Here is a 24,382-nt window from a genome sequence, read left to right on the forward strand (position 1 = left end):
CACAGAAGCAAAATGCCTAATACAATTTCCCATATTCCTTAAGGACAAAAGACAGAGAGAGAAGGGGGGGAGAAAAAGATAAAATGGGATAAAAATGAAACAGAATTTTAATTAACACTTACACTGTACTTCCATTCATTTTTCTCTTTCTTTGCTTTTGTATACCTATCAACCTTGACACATAAATAACCACCGGATTTCTGCCAATGCATCATACAATCTGCAACACTGAAAAGATTTTTTGCTCTAAGTTCTGTTCGACTGGGTATTTCAAGTAAAGTCACTCGGGCAGGGACATCTTTTTCTTCAGCAACCCAGTAAGCCACAATATTTTGTGTAGGTGACCAAGAAAAATTTCTGCAAAGAGGTAAAAATATTAACTGGTAGAATTATAAAAAGGCTGAAATACTACAACACATTTCGACAAATCAGACTGCTTGGCAAATTAGACAATTTTTTTAATGAATTAATATTTGCAGAACTTAATATGAACTATATGCTTTTTACTTTGATAACTTGTTCCCCATGCTCACAGTAACTTTACTTTTTACAAGTCAGTTTCACTTGATCATTCTAAAGAAAAATTCTAAATTTACTGGAAAGTAAGAGATTTACTGACATACTGTCTTTTGTTCCTGGCATTTATTTCATAACTGGTTGAAGATTCTTGACTGAAGTCCTGGCCATTCAGAAAGTACCCGATGCTTCGAAAAAGGATTTGCAACTCTTTAAGATATATAATATGATGCAAATTTTTTTTTTCAAAATCCTATACTGATCAGTCTCTAGTTATTTCACAGTTTAAATAATTCTTTTCTACAGTTGTAGTTATTATCTATCACAGACATCTGCTTAATTTATGTTTCCCTTCCCTACTGTTTCAGCAATTATTTATTCTGAATTAATTACAGAATGATGGGTATAAGAGGCCTGTTCAAGAGAATAAAAAACAATCCAGAGCATTTTCAAAGCATTTTAAAGTCAATGCAATTTTGTAGGAAACTTTCTCTAGACCACTTTCTTACATACTGCAAATGCCAACTTTGGGAATCTCATCAGTAAAAATGGCATTTTCCTAATCTTTTAATTTTTATGCTGAATAAATTTTTATCCAAATCAAATAATTTTTCTTATAATGGGTTGGCAAGAATTCTTTTTTCTGATACCAAACGACTTTTACAGCCAATTTTGTGAAGTCACTGCCAAATTGTTAATACGCACATAAAATCCAGAACAAGTCAGATTATTATTATTAAAGGACTGATAAAATTTAATAAACTCAACATTGACTTAAACATTGCCCTTGTTTTCTTTCAACTTCTTCATCAAGATATTACCAATCCCAACTGATTATTTTATATTTATACTACAATTTCTAATTCTTTTTTTGATTAATGGTAACAGTACTGTAAAACTTAAGAATACTGTTAACAGTGCCAACATTTACTTCACATATCTTGGATATGCTTCTTTAAATTATATAACTGTGTTGATTTACACTCTTACTCTTTTTTCTTGCAGTGATTTTACGGCAAAAAATAAAACATGCTACAGTAGTAAACAATGTTTTAAATGCTTGATATAATCAAAATATGTCAATTAGAAATTCGAAAAAAGCACAAAAACAATGCATTGAACTGAAATTACAATCATGATTGTAATTTCAGAACAATTACAATCACGAAATGGTACAAACAAGCAGAAAGGTAGGAATAAAACAGAACTCATTCACCAAAAATGAAATGTTTAAAAATAATACTTTCTTTATATTAATTTACAAATTAAAACATTAAAATTTTATATGCAATGATTTACTTAATAATTTTAACTTTTTATACATAAAACAAAATGAACATCTGTGCTACTGACTAATCAACACATGTAAAGGTTGTGGACCAGTTACATGTTTAACATCACACAAATTATATTTAAATAAAATGTAGCCATATATCAGAATCTTATAAGCATATGCAAAAATATTGCACATTAACTTGTTCACTGAAAATGTACTAGACCCAAAAAAACAAAAAATAGAATTTATATTGCCATTCATTTGACCCTTCTACAGCATTTTATATAATTACTTCATATACAGTTTATATACAGATATTTATATCTTATACGCACATGCAAAAATATTTCACATTAACTTGTTCACTGAAAATGTACTAGACCTTAAAAAAACAAAAAAATAGAATCCATATTGCCATTTATTTGACCCTTCTAGATCATTTTATATAATTTAATTACTTCATATACAGTTTATATACAGATATTTCATATATTTAATATGCTAATTGCATATATGTTAATGTATATGGAGCCACAAGTATTTCTTCATTATTTTAACAAATTTTGGTAAATTAAGTGTTAAGAAGTAAAATCAGATGCTCATGATTTTTTTTGGGGGGGAATCAAAATAACTTAGTCTGCAAGAGAGATTGCACTTGATTTCTTTTTCATTTTCATCAGTCTTTCATTGCAATTGACGAATGACCACAATACTGCTAACTAATTGTTAAAATGAAAAAAAAAAAAAAAAAAATTCCCAGTTCCCCCCCCCACACACACACACACACGTCTTCTTCGATCAAGACCTTCAAAGCTGTTATTGTCCTCAAAATTTAGAAAATTGAAAACTGATATTAAAAGCAGTCTTGTTTGCTTATTTCAGAATTCAGCACTGCTAACTTTAATGCAGCATTTTCAAAAATAATTCATTTGAAAAGTTACTTAAGAACTCAACATGGACGAAAAGTATTTCGCCTTTAAAGTAACAATTTATTTTTCTGGCACTTCACTCTCATCAAAACTCATTCCAGTAATTTCCATTCTTAACCCTAGAAATAATTTTCTATAACTAAAACATAATTATTGTCAGCTAGATTTACCTTTTCTATTGCTGGTACTTGTTTAAAATTTGATAAAATATTACACAGTACCGTTTTCACCTTATTTCCCAATAATGAAATTAGAAGGCAAAAGCAATATTCAACACAAAAGAGTAATTTTAATTTAGATTTACTACTTGTAGTAGAGCAAATGATAAGAAGAGAAATGTGCAAAGAAATTCTATAGTGATGTTATAAAAATTTTGACTTGCTAAATATAATCCTCTACTTCTCTCAAATTGAGGTAGAAATTCATAGGTCTAATACTCCCATGTGATTTTTATTGCCATTGCTCAGAAGTAACAGATCTATGTTAAACATACTACAACACTAAAAATTTTGAAAAAGTAATAAAAGAAAAAAAATTACTAACAGAGTCACCTTGGCACCATTTTACATCAACTGACTTTTAGGAAACTTAAAACAGCCAAAAAGGTATTAAAATGGCCAAAATTTAAAAGGCAGAGTTTAGTCATTTTTCACACAATGCAAGTTGTTTATTTGCTTAATTAAGTAATATTACCTTCACACTGCTGAAAGGTAATATTACTTAATTGGTAATATTACCTTTCAACAATGCAAGTTCCTTGTATAAGTTGTTTAATCAAGAACTTATAATCACTTTCATACTATGAAAGTTGCCTATATATGTTACACACATATAGTCCAAATATATGATTCAAATATATAACAATACAAGTTATCTAAATATACAATTTATACAATTTGTCTGTATAAGTTATTATGTTAGGGGTTTTGTTAAGTCTTAATACAGTGAAAAGTCATTAATTCGGACACCCATAATCCGGAATGATCTATAATCCGGACCTAAAAGCTACAAACTTTCTGCACATGCGTTGCATGCGCGTAAGACCTTTACCGCTGCGAATTTGCATGTGCACGTGCGCAAAATAGGTTTACAAATGCGCGTTTAATGTATAACGGACGGGATAAGCTAAGCTAAAATTATCAAATTATCGATTTCAGTTAATGTTGCAGATTGCGTTGTTCCTTAATCTTTGAATTGGATCCGGATTATTATTTTTTGCAGACTGTTAGAGCAATTTTATAAAAGTAAGCTTGAACTTTCGATTATGTCAAATAGAATTTCCGATATATATTTACTAATATGTAAAAGATATACAAAGCAAAAGTATCTTTCGGAGTCCATTAAACAAAAAGTGGAATTGCTGCAAAAAATGGATAAAGGCATATTCTTTGTTTATCTAAACTTTAACGTTTGTTTATCTAAACTTTGTTTATCTTTAACCCCGCAGCAACGTGCAATAAATTGGAAGTTGATCTGTCAGCACTATCCTTATCTTAAGGGCAGATGTTTTTATTTTATTTGGCTTATAATTGCTTACTCAATGTAGTATTTCATCTCGATGTACTCTGTCTTTGATATGATTTAAATCAAATGCCTCGTCATTATAATTCGCTTCCGATAGCGAAGAAAGTGACAGAGGTTATTGAAAACGAAAAAATTTCGATTGACAAATTAGTCGGTATTTTCGACACGGCAATTATAGGACTTGAACAGCGGAACTTTGTAACTGAACAAGAAATTATGTCTATTTATAGAATTAAAGAGAATGTATTATCATATAAAAAATGAAGCAACTGAAACAACTTACATTGAAAGAAATGTTTAATAAAGTAAACAAATAAATATTAAGCTCTTTTTTTTGTAAATTTTGATACACTTTAGATCATATTTGTTCCTTTATTTCGTGAATTACGGTTTCATATTTTTAATTTTATAATTTCTGCATGCCATTTTACCAGATTTAAATTGATGATCTATAATCCGGAATCGCCAAAGTCCCGACGAGTCCGGATTAACGACTTTTGACTGTACTACACTAGCAATTTCATGTCTTGCATCTGTATTTTAGAAATGACTCCTAATTATTTCCTAAAGAGTTCCTGAATTCAGCTACTTATTCCAACAAGACTGTCCCTTTAGTAACACAATACATAACTAAATCATGACACTATTACAAATAATATGAAAAAAATCAATAAAAATCTTACTTAATTCCAGGTATTTTGATACTTTTCTTTCCCAGTAAGCCAAAGGACTACAGGAAGAATTAAAAATGGATTATTATAAAATGCAAACTAGCAATGATTATTATTTAAAAAATTGATTACCAAATTTAAAATACCATATTAAGTTGAATTTAAGCCATACTTCTTATTCAGATTTTTATAGAATATTAGGGTATAGCTTAAATTTAAGCAAAATATTTAACAATTTATTTCTGCACCTTTCAACAATTATCTATTTTAATAAATAAAAATGTTTCTTATTTTCAATATCTATAACAAAATCACTTTTAAAATCCAACTAAAGCTTAAACTTGAAATAATATGGTATATTACATATAAAACTTACTGGAGTTTCATATATACTGAGTATATCTTTACCAATTTTAGCAAAATATTTGTCATCATGGCTCCATCTAAAAGAAATTCAGAATATAATGCATTAAAAGCTTTGATTTCTTAAAGACTCTGATCATGAAAGTGCATAATTTAATAATGCAATATGCTAAATTTTTAAATTCTCTATTTTATTTCTGAAAGAAATTTATGATTTCATAATGGTATGGATCAAATTAAGAGAACTGTATGTAAAACAAAAAATACTTGAACATAGGCCATGTTGAATGCGGATGTGTGTCTGCATGGAAACTTCTTTTCTTTATTCCAGTTCTGATTTCCCAAATCATTACACAATGAGGATCTTCTCTTGATTCAGGGATGTTACTAAATGTTACTAAATACCTAAAGTACAAAAATATGATTATAAAGGAGTAATTACATTTAAAAAATTACTTTTCTGTAAATAACTGTTTTACTTTTTTTTAAGGCAATGTAGAAATTATTCTGCATATAAAAATACGTAGAACTGTAGTCTGACAATCATATAAAAGTACATCCAAAGTTGCCTATCTTAAAATGTTTGAAAAAAAAACTATGACATTTTTGGACTAAAAAAACAAGAGCTTTTAGGAAGCTTTCACATGCTGTGTAGCAGCACAATTTCAAAAGTATTCCTAAACGATTTAAATTCACTTTATAACACATAAATCAGATTATTCAACTATTTATAATATGATTCTGACAAATTATTTATATTTAGTTAGATGTGCTAAATTTACTTATTTGGCTGATTTTATTTTGTATAATTTTCACACTTTTAAACAGTAAATATCCCAAGTACAAAAGGAAATCTTCAATTTATTAAAATACTTTCAAACATAATGAAAATAAATTAAATAATTAAAGTAAATACTATCATGTGGATTATTATTATATATATATATATATTATGTAGCTAAACTTAGTTATGTATATACATTGGTGTAAAATAAAATTAAGTACTAATATTTACATTTGTTAAATCTTTACATAAAGTTCTGCAAATGTCCACAACAAACTTTTTTTTTTAATTTTCTTTAATTTTAACAATTAGGTAAATTCAGATCAAATAAATTGTAATAGGAAAAATTAAACCCAAATATGAATTATGCTGGGTGGGAAAAGAAATTTGCACAATTTCAGTTTCACTAATTCAAAAAATTCCATTTATTGCTGAAAAAATAATTAACTTACTAAAGGATTAAAAAAAAACTTAAGATTTGGTGATCTAGTGAGAAATGAAAGGAAAATAGAGATCTCCCAGTAAAAGCAAGAGAGTTGGCAACTATGGCCATTAAATTAACTCATTTCACAGTTTCACTGCAATGTATCTGAAAACCTTATTAGTATACCTTCCTTAGACTGGCGAAAATGATGTTTTCTGCAACAGTCCATGAGCGTTAAACATAAATAGTAGCAAGATAAGTACTACAGATATTTTATTGGAAATGAGGAGCAAAATTTCATTATATCCTTTGAATGTAAACATCAGCAATGTCTTAATTTAGATACACCATACATTCCATTGTAAAACAGACAACACTGAATTTTAATGCTGCCCCCTTTCCCGAGTTTCTAACGGCCTTTTTTGCTGTGCCCCCTTTTATTGATGCCCTAAAAGCATTAGTTTGCTTATTTTGCTTAATGGGTAACCTGGCTGTGGCAAAGCAGTTTCTTTTGATGCAGTGATGAAGGGCCCTACTGCACTTAATACTGATGGAATATGAATGTAATCAGGACGTGCCATATATTTTGATGACTGAAAGTTAATTCTCAGGTACATGGACAATGCAAAGGAGATCCCTCCTTATCAGGAATTAACTCCACCTCCTTATCAGGAATATCCAAACCCAATGCACTATCTGAAATTGAACATAATACACTGTCCCATTTTGCAACTACACAAATACAATGTAACACGTCATTGCCAAGTCTATAAATAAAATCTGATGATATAAGTATGCATTTTCTTCAAGCACCATCTAGAATTTTACCTATGATCACTCGAAGTTTCATAAATTTGCTTTAAGATGATATACATTATGCTCCTCACTTTACAGTACTTTAACAGTACATTCTAACAAAACTTCTTGCTGTATTGACTGCTTTCAGTTTTCCACATATGAAACTTGCTCTATTTAACATTGTCCGTTAACTACTAGCCCAGGGGTTTTCGAGAAAGGGGAAATTCTCCTTTGTGGGGATTTCACAGATTCAGAAGGAATATGATCACCTTTATATACAGCAGGTAAGTATTTATTAGCATTTTCTATACTTTTCGTTGTTTAATTTAAAAAATGTTAAAAATTAGTCTAAATAAATGTAAATGCATTAAGTTTTAGAAAGGAAGATGGGAGGGATGATCTTCTAGCAATGGTGAAAGGTGTGCATAAGAGCAAGTTGAGAACAACTGTGCTACCACAATTGTAAGTTCACTGCCTAATAGTGTTATCACAACTTTGGTTATGTTAATTAGTGAAACTGAGTTTCCTGCATTGATGCATTTTACTATTCTGACTTATGTAAAATGCATTTAAAATTTAAAAAATTAAAAAGAAAGAAAAATTTATGCCTAAAAAATGAAATACTGTTTCACAACTAAACTTTTAATGCAGAATGCATAGTCACACAATAAATATAGTACTCATTCATTGCTTATTTGATGTTACATTAAAAGGATGTGATTTTAAAACTATAAAACAGTGATTAATCTGCAAACTAATCAGTAAAAACTGATTTTAATATTTCAATTAAAACTAATGCACTTCACTCTTTGGGATAAAGTCTCCAATGATCTACAACCATAAACATTAACTAATGTTGACATTAACTACACTTTCGGTTTGAAAGCTTGCTTTCTCTTTATACTTCCCAGATCAAATCCAAACAACAATAGATTCAGCAGCTGAAGTAGCTAATTACAGCATGCATAACAGATGACATCGTGGTCATTGTACTTATATATTGCGATAGCCACAGATCTTACAGTGCATAGACTGACATCCTATTTCGACAGACTACTATTTTCTTTATTTAGTGAAAATAATAATACTTGCTTTGAGGTGTTAATAAACAGTTTACTCAATTTAATCTTAAAATACTTACAAATATAAAATACTTACAAATAAAATATATCCTTATATAAAGGAAATACTTACAAATAAACAAAGTAACAAATTAACAAATAAAATAACAAAATTAATTTTAATGATAGAAAATTTTCTAATTAGCAGAAAATAGCTTTTAAATTTACAGTGAAATGAAAAAAGCTCAAGATAGGTAATGGACATTAAAGTAACCTTAGTTTTACATATATACATAATAAAGTATATGTGCTTTCTGATTATACATATCCCCGTGAAAAGTCCCTATCTCATTCATGACTTTTTCTCATAAAATTCATTTTATTGCTTACATTTTTATAGCCGATGGCTACAGTTTAAGGAAATAATCACTAAATATGAGGCATTTAAATCCACATGTACTCAAATACACATGTAGTACACATATACATGGGTTATTTACCATCACATGCATACTCGAAACATCCCAAAAACTGTCACTTATGTCAAAAGTTGCAACGGGGGTTGCAGATAAGCAGAAAGTAACATGCATATAACTAATAATATTTCTAAAACTCACTTTTCACAAGGAGAAAAGCTAATACATTGGACGTTGTTATGGCTGAATTTCATAAACTGAGTAAATTTTTCTCCTACCCACAAGGCTACTCCCCGAGGATGGAAAGTTGCTAAGTATGTGCCAAGAGGCGACCATTGTACATATGTTTCAGTCCACGACTACAGATAAGATAAATTATGCATAAAAATAATGACCTGATACAAATTTTAAGTCTAAAACTGAAATATATATAAACTTTATGCATACCTCTCTTTCTTGTAGAAGAGTAGGCTCTGGGTTAGTATTTAAGTAAATAGCAGTCTTTGCTCCACCATCATACATAACACTGTATTGATCACAAGCATCTGGCTCTTGTAACCAATACCTGAGATTTCCCTGCAAATAAAAAGCAGTTTGATTAGAAAAATCAGTCTTAAAAAAAAAAAAAAAAAACTTTCTTTCAATATTTTTAACTCGGTAATGTAGCTAAATCTTATAATTATGATCAGCAATATTTATTTATGCAATTAACTTTAAGTATACAAATACATATCTTGAAATGTATTCAAACCCTAAGGTATTATACTGAAAATGGTATAGGTTGAAATTGGTAGAACCGTTTTCAAGTTATAATTTAAAAAATGCATATATCATTTGGCTTTTCCTAGAAACTCAGAATTTGGGAAGCAAAACCCTCATTTATTTTAGTTAACTAAATGCTAATTATACCAAATATTTCAAAATTTACTAATATTAAATTTTATTATACTGCTTTAATTTTATGATAGCCATGATGAATTTTGTGGACTTGTTCTGATGTTATTGTCAGACAAGTGAGATAAGTCACAACACTAAATAAATTACATCTTGCATTTTAAATTATTACCACATACATCTTATAAAAAATACAAATAATTTTTAATGACTGATCTAAATTAGACCTACACTGTAGAAAAAGAAATAATTCAGAAATTTTTCGATAAAAAAATATGTAATCCAAATTTAATTCATCAGTAGTTTATGAAAATCATACAAAATTATACTGCACATAAGATAAAAAGGTTTTACTAATTGATCCGAACATGTAAATGGTCAAAAATGGTAAGAAGAAGATAAAATTTAAGCTCAAAGAAATAAATAATTACTCAAGCATATCAGGATTTCAATCCAAAATGCATTCTATATTGTAAATTTAACTTTAAAAATTATAACTGTTATATGGTTTGAAGCACTTATTTATCCCTTCTGCATACTTCAAGAATTACGAACTATATTGTAATGCATTCATATATTTTTAAGTAGACTTTTTTTAATAATTGTAATTTTAATAATGCTACATGAAAATGAATGTCATAGCATACCTTATTAACAAATATTGTTCAAATTAACTACAGATTCATATCCAAATTACTTCAGCTCCAGTAAGGGAATTGATCTAATTATAATATGAATTTTATAATATAAATAAAGGAAATATTTTTATAAAATTTTAATTAGCGATAATTATAATTTAATTTAAATAAAGGAAAACTAAAAGAAAATAATTTTAGTCAAGTTTCGAGCACTTGGAAGCAGCATCAATGTTTACATAAACAGTTCAAATTTTAGTTTATAAAATATGAATTTTAGTTTTATTATACTCATTTACAGAATTAGTATAGAAATTTTTACTGTACTTGCATATCATCTCATAAACTATGAATTTATGAAAGCTGGCTACCTCCAAATGATGAAAGCTGGCGAAATCCTACCAAAGCCGCATTAATCATTCCTGTGGAATTCTGAAGGTACTCATGCCTCTTTTACTTCATAAACAATCATTACTACACCTGTTCTGTTTTTCAGGGTTCGTACACATTTCTGCACATGGAAATTAAGTACTTTTAAGGACTTTTAAGGATCATTAATGAAAAAAATTAAGGACCTATCAGACAATAGTAGCTAAAAAATTCAATTCAATCAGCTTATATCTGAATTTCACTTTTGTAATAACATTCTAAGAATAAAATAGATCCGTAAGTAGGATGCATTCTTATTAAACATAACTTTAAAACAAATTTGAGAATGAAATCCATATTATAAAATTTATCAAACAGCATTAAATATTTTACGCATATAATAGTTGGACATATTTGAAAGAAGTTTGGGGACATTTCATTTACATTTTATTAGCAGCTTTATGCTGATTTTTCTTTTATGTCTCATTTTGCCATGTACTTACTCAGTCTAGAAGTTTAGTAAATAGCAGGTAAATTTTATGTCAAATGGTACAGGTTAAAATGAGAAATAAAATCATAATCAGCATGATTTGTAACAGAAGATTAGCTGTTCCTAATGCTGCTGCTTGCCAAGAGAGAGACCTGTTGATCAGAAAAAAAACTGAAAGCCTGTTGTAGGTAAGGTATTTCTCCCGCATTTCTTGGCATGTCTTCGTGGTGTGGTAATCTGCACACTCGGCTCATATTTGAGAGGTGTATTTTTCACAGTTTAAAATACATGTAATTTTACTGACACTGATTCTTAAATAGTATTCGGATAATTACACATTAAAAGTTACAAAACAAAATATTTATGCGTCTTTTTAATTTGAAGTGTTCCTAGACATTTTGGCTAATTTATATCAATTTCTTCTCTTTAAACATCTTTTCTAACAATTAGAAATCTAGTTTCCGTGTGCTTTAACTAGTAACTTGTATTCTCTCAACAGTACCTAACGAGGTATTATGTGATCTGGTAAAAGTTAAATAATCCAAAACCTCTGATAGACATGAAGCAAATTACCTTTATGTCTGAAGGTAACTACAGCGTCACATAAAGATTTAAATATACCTCTTATTTGACTTTGGAACATACAGGCACATTCTTATGTTATGTTGACAAAATAAACTAAGTTCTTATGTTATTATGAATAAACTAACAGCTTTTGGTGACGCAAGTAAACAGGAACAGCCAAATTCAAACTATAAATGTGGACTAGTATTCAAAGACTACGCAATTTAAATTTAATCTAAGGTGGCTCAGAAACTTTATTGTAGTAACAAATTCAAATATTAGCAATGATAATGCAAAGATGAATAATTACAAATTATCAGATGTAGCAGGAACTAAGGCAACATCCAAGTGGAGGGCAAAAACTTTCTGTCTTATAATCCAAAAGTCTCAGTTTACAAACTATCTGATTTGCATTATGGTGAGGAAGCGAAAAGGGAAAAAGGGAAAGCTATAGTAAACGCTAAAATACTAAACAACTGATTAATTTGCATATGTATTCAGTTTCTTTCAATATGTTTCCTCTTCACTTCAGAATTTTTGCAATTAAAAGATTTCTGTTATTATAAAAAAACAAATGCATTTAGAATATAGAGGAAAAGCTGCTAATTTTATTTCTTTAGTAATATGAACATTCAGAATAAATATGAAATGATATGTGGTAAGGGCTGGTTTGAGCCAATGAGGCAGAATTTTTAGATTTTAGTGGCACATCAAGCAACAAAATCTAGAAATGGCAAAACTTTAAGAATTTAGGACAGTGACTGGGAGCAGAATTTAGGAGAGCATTAAGCAGCACAATTTAGGAAGGCACTAGGTGGCAAAATTTAGAAACAACAGAGATTTTATCAGGTAGGAAAAAGCCCAGCGCCAGCCTTGTGTATGATCCATTGAGACGTATAAGGTGAATCTTTTAAATTGTCAGTTTTCAATTTCTTTATTAATAAAAAAATTCTCTTTTTATAAATGACTGTCCAGGTGAAAAGATTAAAAACATTTTTGGTATTCTTGATGCTTGTGTCTAGTGAAAAGTTGAGAAAATAAAGAGAAGATAAACAGGTTAAGAAAAAGACTTCTAGCATCAGAAGTACAACATTCAAACATTATATATTCAGTGTCCTTCCAAAAATTCTTCACAATGTATGAAATTCATCATAAAATTTCTGTAAAATGCATCCATTATGTGTCAATACAATGAAGATATTTTTATTTTGTCACATTTTAATGGAGCCTTCTAGAATTGTGGGTCTGTAAATCTTGCCTTCAAATCCTTCTAAACTTTCCAAGTTGCAATGTCTAAAATCCTGAAGAAAAATTAGCCCTACCAATTCTGTAATAGAAAAAAGGCCAGAAATAGTTTGAAAAAAAAAAAATCAGTGGAAAAAAAATGTGAAATTAATTTTATAGAAAAAACTGATGCATATTCTAATAATTCTGAATATTCTGAAATAATTACAGGGGAAACCTTTTTACCATGAAAAAATTGAAAGAAAGAAATTTTTAATTAATTACATAGCTATTTTTCTTTTGCTATGAATTATTTTGTAAACCGTGCTTTATAACATTTATTATCTTGTTTATTTTTTATATTCAAAACATTGTATAATAAAGTCACCAAAACGGAAAGTAATGTTTCTTCATAATATGACAGCAAAAAATATAAATGTTTGATTTTAATGTTATTTCCTAAATATAATTTCAATATATTTATTTTAATTTAGTTAAATTTATCAATGTTATAATGTTTTAAAAAAATCGATGAAAAATTCCAAGATCTTCGAATTAAAAGTTTTCTATAGAAAGTGATATTAAAATCGCCGAAATGCTGATAAGTCACAAAATTTCGAGCTGTTTTATAAAAGAATTCACATCCACAAAAGCAGAAAGAAGTTTAAGAACTCTTCATTAGAAAAAAATTGAAATAATTTTGAAATGCTTATGTTTCATTTCTTGCTCAGAAACTCCAAGTACCCCACCCTTTATATTAGAAATTATAACCCATGAACTAATTCAAAAGATAATCAAATCATATTTGTCAGTGAATCGCCAAAAATATTCCTCCAAAATGATAAGTCACACTCAAAATAGCAGTTGTAAAAACAAGACCGAAATTTCAGATGATTAAAATTAAGGACCTTCTGACGATTTTGGCCGAAATTAAGGACTTTTAAGGACCAAAAATCGATTCAAAAAAATGTAAGGACTTTTAAGGACTCTTAAGGACCGTATGAACCCTGGTTTTTGCACTTAATAAAAAGGCTTTCAATGACAAACTATTTTGTTGGGCCCTTCAATTTTACCAAAGCTCTGTTTAGAACACTATAGGCCCTTTCACAAAAACAGATTCAATTGATAACGAAAACTAGTTTTTCCAACGGTGTCCCATTCACACGGCAAACAAGAATTAATTGTTTCTCCGAATTGGAGGTAGAATTTGGAAGAATGTTCTTACCTCTCCAGAGCAGGGCAAATGGGGAGATTTCCCATGCTGCGCTGAGCTATTGCACGATTCACTTAATTTTTAAAAAACAACATGGCTAACATGCAATTGACTGCTTCCTGGACTTTCAGAGAAACAATCGCGTTGGTAGATATTTGGGGATGCAATATCATCCCAAAAAATTACATAGAACCATAGGAAATACGGAAATTTGTAAACAAGTACAGACAAGGTTATCTGATGCTAGGTATTCCAAGAAATACCATTCTAATTAAAACTAGACTCGCATATCGGCTTCAACGCGACTCGGCACCTTTTGAATTATTTTTTTATTTAAGAACTTTTATTTTATGTGCATTGTAATATCTCACATTTTTCTAAATTTGAAAGTACACGTAGTGTGGAATTTTCATTTCTATATGTATAATTTTAGACGATTTCTAATTAGAATATTAAAGATGGACGAATATTCTTTTTACATGATCTATTTTGATTTAACACAATTCTAACAGAATCTTTTTTTTAAATCTTATGAAAAGAAATACTTATGAGATATCCAAAATTGTCACATTACCTAAACGATCGCTTTGAATTCCGAATACGACAATTAAAAATATCTTACTAATAAACATATTATTGCATTTTTCATCACTTTTGTATTCTTATTAAATGGTTTTGTAAGAAAAAATTATTTTAAGCTGAAAAAAAATTTTTTTGCCAGTAGTTTTTTTTTAATTAAAGTTTTTGTAAGAAACGTTTAAAAATTCAAATAGCTTTCTTCTCTTACAATTTTTAATGTTTTCCCCCAAGTTTTCTGATTGTATTTATTAAAGTGTTCTTAATAACTTTAAGGAACAATTTTGCGATTAATGAATTAATAGTTTCTGAGAGAAAAAAATAAAAACGCATTCTTATGCAAAAACTTTGAAACAAATATAATCTCAGTTGCATTTTCACTTCAAATAATTTTTCTTATCAGTATTTTGCAAAACCTATCCTTGTTTCTATAAAGTATATAATTTTAACTAATCTGTAAAAATATTAAACAATTTTGTCCATATCTGTATAAGTTTTAGGACTTTAAGTAAAAGGATTTATCGAAAAAATGTAAAGAGTAAAATGTACAGAAATGTACAGAGAAAATGCAGTTTAAAGAATGTAAACTACCTAAATGGTCATTAAATTATTTCAAATTTCTTAAAAATTGTATTGCTTAATTTTAATACATATATATATAGTACAAAGTCTATAATCCGGACATCCATGATCCAGAATGATCTATAATCTGGACCTTAAAGCTACAAACTTTCTACTTTTCTGCGCTTACGCATGCGCATAATACCTTTATGCATGAGCGTTTAATGTATAACGGACGGTATAAGCTAGGCTAAAATTATCAAATTATCAATTTCAGTTAATGTTGCAGATTGCGTTGTTCCTTAATCTTCTAATTGGATCCGGCTTATTACTTTTTTGCAGACTGTTAAAGCAATTTTATAAAGAGTAAGCTTGAATTTTCGATTATGTCAAAAAGAGTTTCCAATTCTGAAGCTGCCAAAGGATCTACAAAGCGAAAGCATGTTTCGATGTCCATCAAACAAAAAGTGGAATTGCTGCAAAAAATGGATAAAGGCATGAAGAAAGTGACAGAGAGGTTAGTGAAAACGAAAAAATTTCGATTGACAAGTTAGTCGGTATTCTCGGCACAGCAATTACGAGACTTGAACATCGTAACTTTGTAACTGAAAAAGAAATTATGTCTGTTTATAGAATTAAAGAGAAAGTATTAGCACATAAAAGGAAGCAACTTAAACAACTTGCATTGAAAGAAATGTTTAATAAAGTAAACAAATAAATATTTAGCTTTTTATTCCCCCCCCCCTTTTTTTTTTTTTTTTTTTTTTTTTTTTTGTAAATTTTGATACCCTTTAGATCGCAATTGCTCTTTATTTCCTAAATTACGGTTTCATATTTTTAATTTTATAATTTCTGCATGCAATCTTACCAGATTTAAATTGATGATCTATAATCCAGAAATCGCCGAAGTCCCGACGAGCCCGGATTAAAGACTTTGTAGTGTATAACAAAACCTAGTGCTATTCAATTGGTTAATATAAACATTAATTACAAGCTTTTACTTAAAGTCTTTGTAAAACATGTTCAAAAAATTTTAATACATGAGTTAACTATATAATATATTTTTTAAAACATTTATAATTAATATTAATAATATTAATTTGTCATTTTATTTATTTTTCAAAAAGCAAAGTTTGAAATTTTAACAGCCACAAAACATTGTATTTAAACGCGTTCAGTAGCATACATGATTTCTTTGCTTCTTTTAACCATTTGGTCTTGTATATAAATTGCATTTAAAATTAATTTATGTGTATTTTAATTAATTAAAGAGTAAACTCTGATGGTGTTCTATTGTAGCAATAGTAAACAATGTCAAAACAGATATAAGCAAACACTAGAAATTCGCCAATCCGATTCGTTTTTGTGACATAATTGCTCATAGAGGCTTATGGTTTAAGGGATGGAAGACGATGTGCATCTGAACTGGTCCTGAAGGAGAAACTGCTTCATATCCTCGCTTCTTCCTAATACAAACGGTGGCTGTGAGAAAGAGCATTGCATGTGAGCGGGGCTTATGAGTACAAACTTCCTGCAGGTTGTTCCAAACTATTACTATTTTGTTGGCCATATTTACTAACCATATGTATTAGCTGTATGGCCATATATTATTTTTTTGTTACTTAATGACTTTCTTTACTTCATGACATTTCAATTCTGATGTTTGCAGCTTCGGAGAAAAATTACAATAAATTCTCATTACAGACTATAGTCCTTGTTCAATCTGGTCCTTTTCTCATTAATTTTTTACTGTGAAAAATAGCTATTCACATACAAATGTATGCCTAAAAAAGCAATTTTTCTTAGTCTAAGAAATTCGTAACTGAGGGTATATTTATCTTTTGACAAGCACAAATAAAAATTAATCAAATCTGCATCTTCAAATGTTTGAATAAGATTTATTTTACACTAAATTAATTAGTTCTGTTTATGGATTTTTTGGTTAGTATTCACGTTCGTTTTTAATAGTAATTAAAGTAATGTAAATTTGTACTTCAAATAACTAAATTCTTGAACTTTTTGCCGCACCGTACTTGCAACAAATTCATAACTGAAATGTATTCATGGACAATATAAAATCACTCTGAAGGCCACATGCAGGCCAACAGCTTGAGATCAGTGTTTTAAGAGAAAAGCTTTTTCAGGGAATAGAGAGGCATTAAAGAGATCCAAACTATAATATCTGCTCTTATAGTCACTCCAAAACAAACCTCTATTTACAGGGTTCGTACGCATTTTTGCACACAGATATTAAGTACTTTTAAGGACCATTAGTGAAAAAAATTAAGATCCTATCAGCAAATGGAAACTGAATAAATTCAACTGAAAATATTATCTACGCCTGAATTTTACTTTTGTAATACCATCCTAAAAATAAAATAGATCCCTAAGTAGTATGCATGATTACTAAACATAAATTAACATAATTGTTAATAAGTTTGAAAATAAAATAAACTTTATGCAATTTATTAAGCAGCATTATATATTTTACACTTATAATACTTGGTCATATTTGAAAGAAGATAAGTGATATTTACGTTACAGTCAGCTTTATGTTAATCTTTTTTATGTCTCATTTTGTCACACACTTGGTCAGTCTAGAGTAAATAGCACGTAGATTTTATGTCAAACGGCATGCATTAAAATGAGAAATAAGATCATAATCAGCATGATTCATAACAAAAGACTGAATGTTGTCACTGCTGCTACTTGTCTAGAGAGATACCTGCTGATTAGAACAAACCTGAAAGGCCTGATTCAGGCACTGCTGCCAAGTGTTGAAAGTTAGTCAGGCTCTGTTTGATGCAGTTAGTGTCATAGCTTCGTGTACAGTTCCAGGGGTTGTAACCCAGTTAATATACTTTAAGGTTCCAATAAGCAATTAAAACACCAGAGGTGATAAGTTATTTTGTTTTAAGTCTCAGTAGATGCAAAGAATAGGTTTTACTTGAATTTTTACATTTTTATATTTTATCTTGTGACCACTGTGAGTATTAATGAAAGGCAATAACTCGCTTTAATATGTAGAGATAATTTTTAAGGGTAAGCAGTTAGTTATAAATAATTAAATTAGGTAGTTTGATAACCTTAGTCATTATGGATTTACATGACCACTATTAAATTTTACATTTTAATAATATTTGTTAAAAAAGCCCTATTAAAAATCAAAATCTAATAAAATTTCACAGTTTAAAATACACGTAATTTATGACACAGATTCTTAAATGATATTATAATTACACATTAAAATCTACAAAACATTTACGTTTTGTAACAACAACACTCAACAAAATATTTATCCATCATTTTAACCCTTTGCATTCGAGCAGTGCCTCTCAAGCATCACGGCATGTGATGCGATAACTCGAGTGGTGCCTGAGAGACACCATTCAAATCGATGTGTTTAATTGTGTTTGACCTAAGGAATATAAATACTTGCGACCATGGGTACGACCCTGTCTTCGACATCAGTTCAAACTCAACCTTCTTGCCGATCGCAGTATTTCTTTCAAAGTTACTGAGCCCAATAAGTATGAAACACGACGAAGAAGTTACTTCTAGCAAAGATGAGTTTAATTTTCCGGCAATAACAAATGAAATTACATCACTACATAGACAGTTTGCCCATGAGAACGAAAACGGAAGTGATAAAGATAGTGATGACGTTAGAGGAGCAAGAAGACGAAAAATCCAAATAATCGATAGTGAATCTGGAAGCCAAAGTGATTGTACAGAAGAGACTGAACCTTCAGAATGGACAGTGTGCACAGAATCCGAAGAAATCCCCAGAATAATACCGTTTGTATTCGGTGAAAGACAAGTAGGACCGCACGTATTTGCACACATAAAAGAACCAATAGATTTTTTCAAATTATTTTTCACCGAGGAATTAGTTACTGACATAGTGCAGGAAACTAACAATAACGCTGCAAGGAAGGTGGAAGGGAAAACCTTATCATCCCGTTCTATATGGCGATCATGGTATGATGTAACAGTTACCGAATTCTGGACGTTTATTGGGGCAAGCATAAATATGGGAAAAATGTCACTGGCAAACATACAAGAACACTGGTCGAAAAATGATACTAGTTATATTCCGTTTTACTCAGACACGTTTACGAGAGACCGATTTTGTCAAATATTTTGGAGACTTCCCCTCAAGACAATACCCTCAGAAAACACAAACCCTAGAACCCATTTGCAGTTAGTATCTGGTTTTCTCGAGTATATAAATGAAAGGTTCTTGAATTATTTTGTACCCGGAGAGCAGATTTGTGTGGATGAGTCGACTCAAAGGCCGCATATCATTCATTACGTACAATCCAATGAAATGTTATTGTAAATTACATCAAATTTATGAGCGGTGTTGATCGAGCTGACCAACTGGCTTCGACATATTGTTTTTTTAAGAAAATCTGTAAAATGGTGGCAAAAACTATTTTTTGGGGGGTTTGGAGATCTGCTCCATCAATTCATACATTCTTTATAAATCAGTAAAGAAGCAGAGAAACGAACGGCCGCTTAGTCACCTACAATATTTGAAAACTTTAGTGGATCAACTGAGAGGAGACTTTCGACAAAAACAACCCAGCACAGCTTCTACTTCACACAGCATTTCTGAAGCGATCTGACTAAATGGGAAGCTGCATATTATTTTGATGGGGCAAAAAAAAGATTGCAAGGTTTGCTCCCAAAGAACATCCCAAAGGCGACCCAACTGTATACTACCGTGACACATGCCCCGACAAGCCAAGGATGCATATTGGAGATTGTTTTGTAAAATATCATACGAAGCAAAATTTTAGAACATAATGTTTAATACATATGTTTCATTAAGTTAAAAAAATATGTATAATGTTAAAATATATGAAATTAAAGTGTTTTATTGTGCCTAAAATTATTTTAAGTTAACAATAAGGAACTCATGATATAAGCGGGAGTGGCTGATTACTCTCGAGTTGCCGGTTCACCCAACAGAAAAGCGCCTCGAGCACAAAGTTAATTTGAAGCCTTCCCAGACATTTTGGCTAGTTTATATTGATTTCCTTCTCTTTAATCATCTTTTCTAACAATTTGAGATTTGTGCGTAAAACCCCTGACAGATGTGAAGCATATTATTGCTATGTCTGAAATTAACTACACTATCAGACAAAGGTTTAAATAAGTCTCTTATTTAAAAAGAAATTAGAACATAACATAAAGGCATGCTCTGATGCTAACAAAATCAATTACAGCTCACGGTGACTTCATTAAACAAGAACAGTCAAGTCAACAAGAGTATTTATTCGGCGTGTTATTGTGTCTTAACAGTCATATTCAAACTAATAATGTGGACTATATTATACAAAGATTATACAACTTAATTTAAATTTAATCTGGCTCAATAAATCTATCATATGAGGAAATAGAAATGGGAAATTATAGTAAAGGCTGAAATCATAAACAATTGGGTAATTTACATAATATAATAAGTGCACATATCTTTGAAGAATAATTTTCTTTATGTATTCACTTTCTTTCTTCAACAAGTTTCCTTTTCATTTTAGAACTTTTGGATTTAATTAAGGGTTTCTGTTATTCTAAAAAACACTAAATGCATTTAGAATGTACAGAAAAAGCATCTAATTTCTTTAGTAATACGAACATTCAGAAGAAATATAAAATATATATAGTAATGGCCGGTTACAGAGCTAATGTGGTGACACACCAAACAACAAAATCAAGAAATGGCAAAACTTTTAGAATTTAGAGGAGGCACTGGATGCAGAATTTAGAAAGGCACTGGGCAGCAGAATTTACGATCCACAGACATTGTATCAGGTGGGGAAATGCCTAGTGCCAGCTATGTGTATGATGCATTAAGAAATATTAGATGAATCTTTTAAATTGTAAGTTTTCAATTTCTTTATTAATAAAAAAATCCCCTTCTTATCTTATCACATGCCTGCCCATGTGATAAGATTAGAAGCGTTCTTGATCTTTTCCATGCTTGTATCTAGTGAAAAGCAGAGAAAATAGAGAAGATTTAAGATTCTAGTATCAGAAGTAAAACATTCAAATATTATGTTTTCATTGTTCTTCCAGACGTTCTCCAAAAAGTAGGAAATTCATTGCAAACTTTCTGTAAAATACATCCATTACGACTTGATACCATGCAGACATTTTTCATTTTGTCATATTTCTCAAATCTTCTAGAATCGTGGGTCTAAAAATCTTGCCTTCAAATCCTTCTAAACTTTCCAAGCTGCAATGTCTAAAATCCTAAAGAAAAATTATCCCAACCATTTCTGTAACAGCAAAAAGTCAGAAATATTTTGGACAAAAAAAAGGGGGGAGAGAGAAAAAGTATAAAATTAATTTTATAGAGAAAACTGATGCACATTCTGAGAATTTTGAATATTCTGAAACAATTACATGGGAAAAACTGTTACTATGAAAAAATTAAAAACAAGACATTTTTAATTAATTACATAGCTAATTTTGCTTCTGCTAAGAGCTGTTTCGTAAATTGTGCTTTATAGCATTATCCCTTGTTTATTTTTCAGATAAAGTGAATATTGTAAAAAAATATTGTATAATTAGTTGCCAAAATGAAACTTTAAAATATGACAAAGAAAAATAAAAATGTTTTATTTTAATGTTATCTTTGAAATATAATTTCAATATATTACCATTATTTTAATGAAATTTATCAATGTTACGATGTTTTTAAAAAAAAATGGTCGAAACATTCTCAGATTTTGGAATTAAAAAGTTTTTATAGAAACTAATCTTAAAAATGCCAAAACATTGAAAATTCTCCAAATTTAGAACTGTTTAATAAAAGAATTCACATCTTTAAAAGCTCTTTATTAGAAAAAATGAATTTCGAAATGCTTATGTTTCACTTCTTGCTTAGAAACTCGGGTATCCCATCATTTATATTAGAAATAGAAACAAATTATAACTCATGAACCCATAAAAGATAACCATATATACGGCAGTGAATCGCCAAAAATATTCCTCTAAAATGCTAATTCACACTCAAAATGGCAGTCGTAAAAACAGACAGAAATTTCAGATAACTAAAATTAAGGACCTTCTGCTGATTTGGGCCAAAATTAAGGACTTTTAAGGACCAAAAATCGATTCCAGAAAATCTAAGGACTTAAGGACTAATCTAAGAACTCTTAAGGACCGTATGAGCCCTGTATTACATTTTCATTATTAAAATACCACATGGTATAAGTTAAAAGGATATGCTTATGATAGGAAAAAAATAAAACACTTTTTTTTTTTTTTTTTTTTTTTTTTTGCAAAAAAATTTACAAATTATATAAAGCAAAAATACTTTTAAAGAATTAGAAGCTATTTGATTTTAGATCTGTTTCACAGTTATTAAATTAATTAAAGTTATTAAATTAATCACAATTATTAAATTAATCAAAAACAACAAAATAATTATTGCTTGATAAACCAATTTCCACTATTAATAAAATGTTTGTCTTACATGATCTACATACGGTTGTGGGGTTGGTGGCGTCCATTCATCTGGAATATTTTCATACCTTGAATAAAATTAATAACTAATTAATTCAAAGATTATCATTTTACATTATGTTTATAACAGAATCAAGTGAGAAAAATTAATGAATATTCTAAAATCAATTTCACAAAAAAGTATTTAAACCTTTCCATATTGAATTTTAATATCTATAAAGCTTAGTTACACCTCAGCAAAAGATAACATATGTATATAAACATTTTTGCAAAACTGCTTTATGAATCAATGAAAAAAATTAAAGCTATACACATCTTTCCAAGATATATTTTATATAAGCTAGACTTATATAAAATATTATACTTATGAAAAACAGATACTTTCAGAGTTATTTTAGCATATAACACCAAACAGCAGCCTATACATATATAGAGTATAAACAAGTCGTTTTCACTAGTTTCTATGTGTTGAACATAAACAGAGTAGCATATATTCTACTATTTTGAATTCTGAAGAATCATGGGTATATTATTATTAAATAAAATATATGATCACAGAATGTGAACAATTTATCCCTATTACACATATCAGTTTTATAATAACTGTGTATAAGTTTTATAATATATATACGTTTTATAATAACTGTATGCTTTTAAAATAACATATAATATACAAGTTTAATAATATATAATAACATATAAGTTTTATAATAACTGTGTGCTTTTGAAAACGATGTAAATATGTCAATCTCATTTCCTCTTATTTGCTGTCTACTTTATGAGACACAGCTTTTGCAGTAAATCAGAATATTAATTAGACACAGTGATACTTAAATTAACTTTTTTGCTCAACTGACCTGATAAACAAATAATGATACCCAAATTTAGTTCCAAAACTTTAGGTAAACTTCAATTTGGCCAATTTTAAGGACTTAATTTTTAACTTTAGAAATGTAATAATTATCTTTGAATTTCATAGCCACTTTCATCTCTCACACCACAAATTCCATAATGAAATTTATTTTTAAGTTACAGAATAAGTAAAAATGAATTGTTTACAGTGACACTCATCATAAAATTTATCAAAATACCATACATCTCATACATATTGGCTTAAAGTCAACCAGTTGATTACACTACATGCATGAATCAAAACACGATCAATTCATTACAAGTTTCTTTGATAAGAAAATACAGGCAATAACACTATTGACATAATTTTCTTCCCTAATACTGTAAACAAGTACCAAACTTCAGCTTGGTAAAATCAGATAATATATGTCTGCCAAAAGGTTGTTTTTCACATATATGAAGTAAAAGAAAAATGAAATTGGACAAATAAAAGATTTATTTCTGAAAATGAAGACATCTGTTCAAATGAAAGCAAAAACAAATATACAGATGTAAAGCCCTGTAACTCTTCAAGTACATATTTATCTCGATCTTAGGAACTATTTCTTTATAATAAAAATTTATTGCTGTTTATTAAGTTACTTCTAAACTAATATTGCAATGGTGGTGCCATGCTACTGAAACTAATTAAGAAGTGCAGATTTTCCACTGCCTCATATTGAATTGCCTTTGCTTATACTGAATACCTTTCAATTAACAGGCA

General features: G+C 29.2%; 1 protein-coding gene across 1 annotated transcript in view; it reads right to left on the reverse strand.

Moving 5' to 3' along the window:
- eIF3b (eukaryotic translation initiation factor 3 subunit b) overlaps positions 1 to 24,382 on the reverse strand; it is a 103,961-nt gene that overhangs the window by 29,658 nt on the left and 49,921 nt on the right. Inside the window, exons 4-10 of the mRNA XM_085821887.1 lie at positions 22,778 to 22,835; positions 9,210 to 9,338; positions 8,964 to 9,121; positions 5,547 to 5,684; positions 5,293 to 5,359; positions 4,929 to 4,975; positions 123 to 357 (exon numbers count right to left, since the gene is read on the reverse strand). Coding sequence (XP_085678013.1) covers positions 123 to 357; positions 4,929 to 4,975; positions 5,293 to 5,359; positions 5,547 to 5,684; positions 8,964 to 9,121; positions 9,210 to 9,338; positions 22,778 to 22,835 — 832 coding nt within the window. The remainder of the gene's footprint in view (positions 1 to 122; positions 358 to 4,928; positions 4,976 to 5,292; positions 5,360 to 5,546; positions 5,685 to 8,963; positions 9,122 to 9,209; positions 9,339 to 22,777; positions 22,836 to 24,382) is intronic.

This window comes from Stegodyphus dumicola, chromosome 8 (genome assembly GCF_044657685.1).
Source record: "Stegodyphus dumicola isolate Sdum_Otavi_A_Nest chromosome 8, ASM4465768v1".
Taxonomy (NCBI): Eukaryota; Metazoa; Arthropoda; class Arachnida; order Araneae; family Eresidae; genus Stegodyphus; species Stegodyphus dumicola.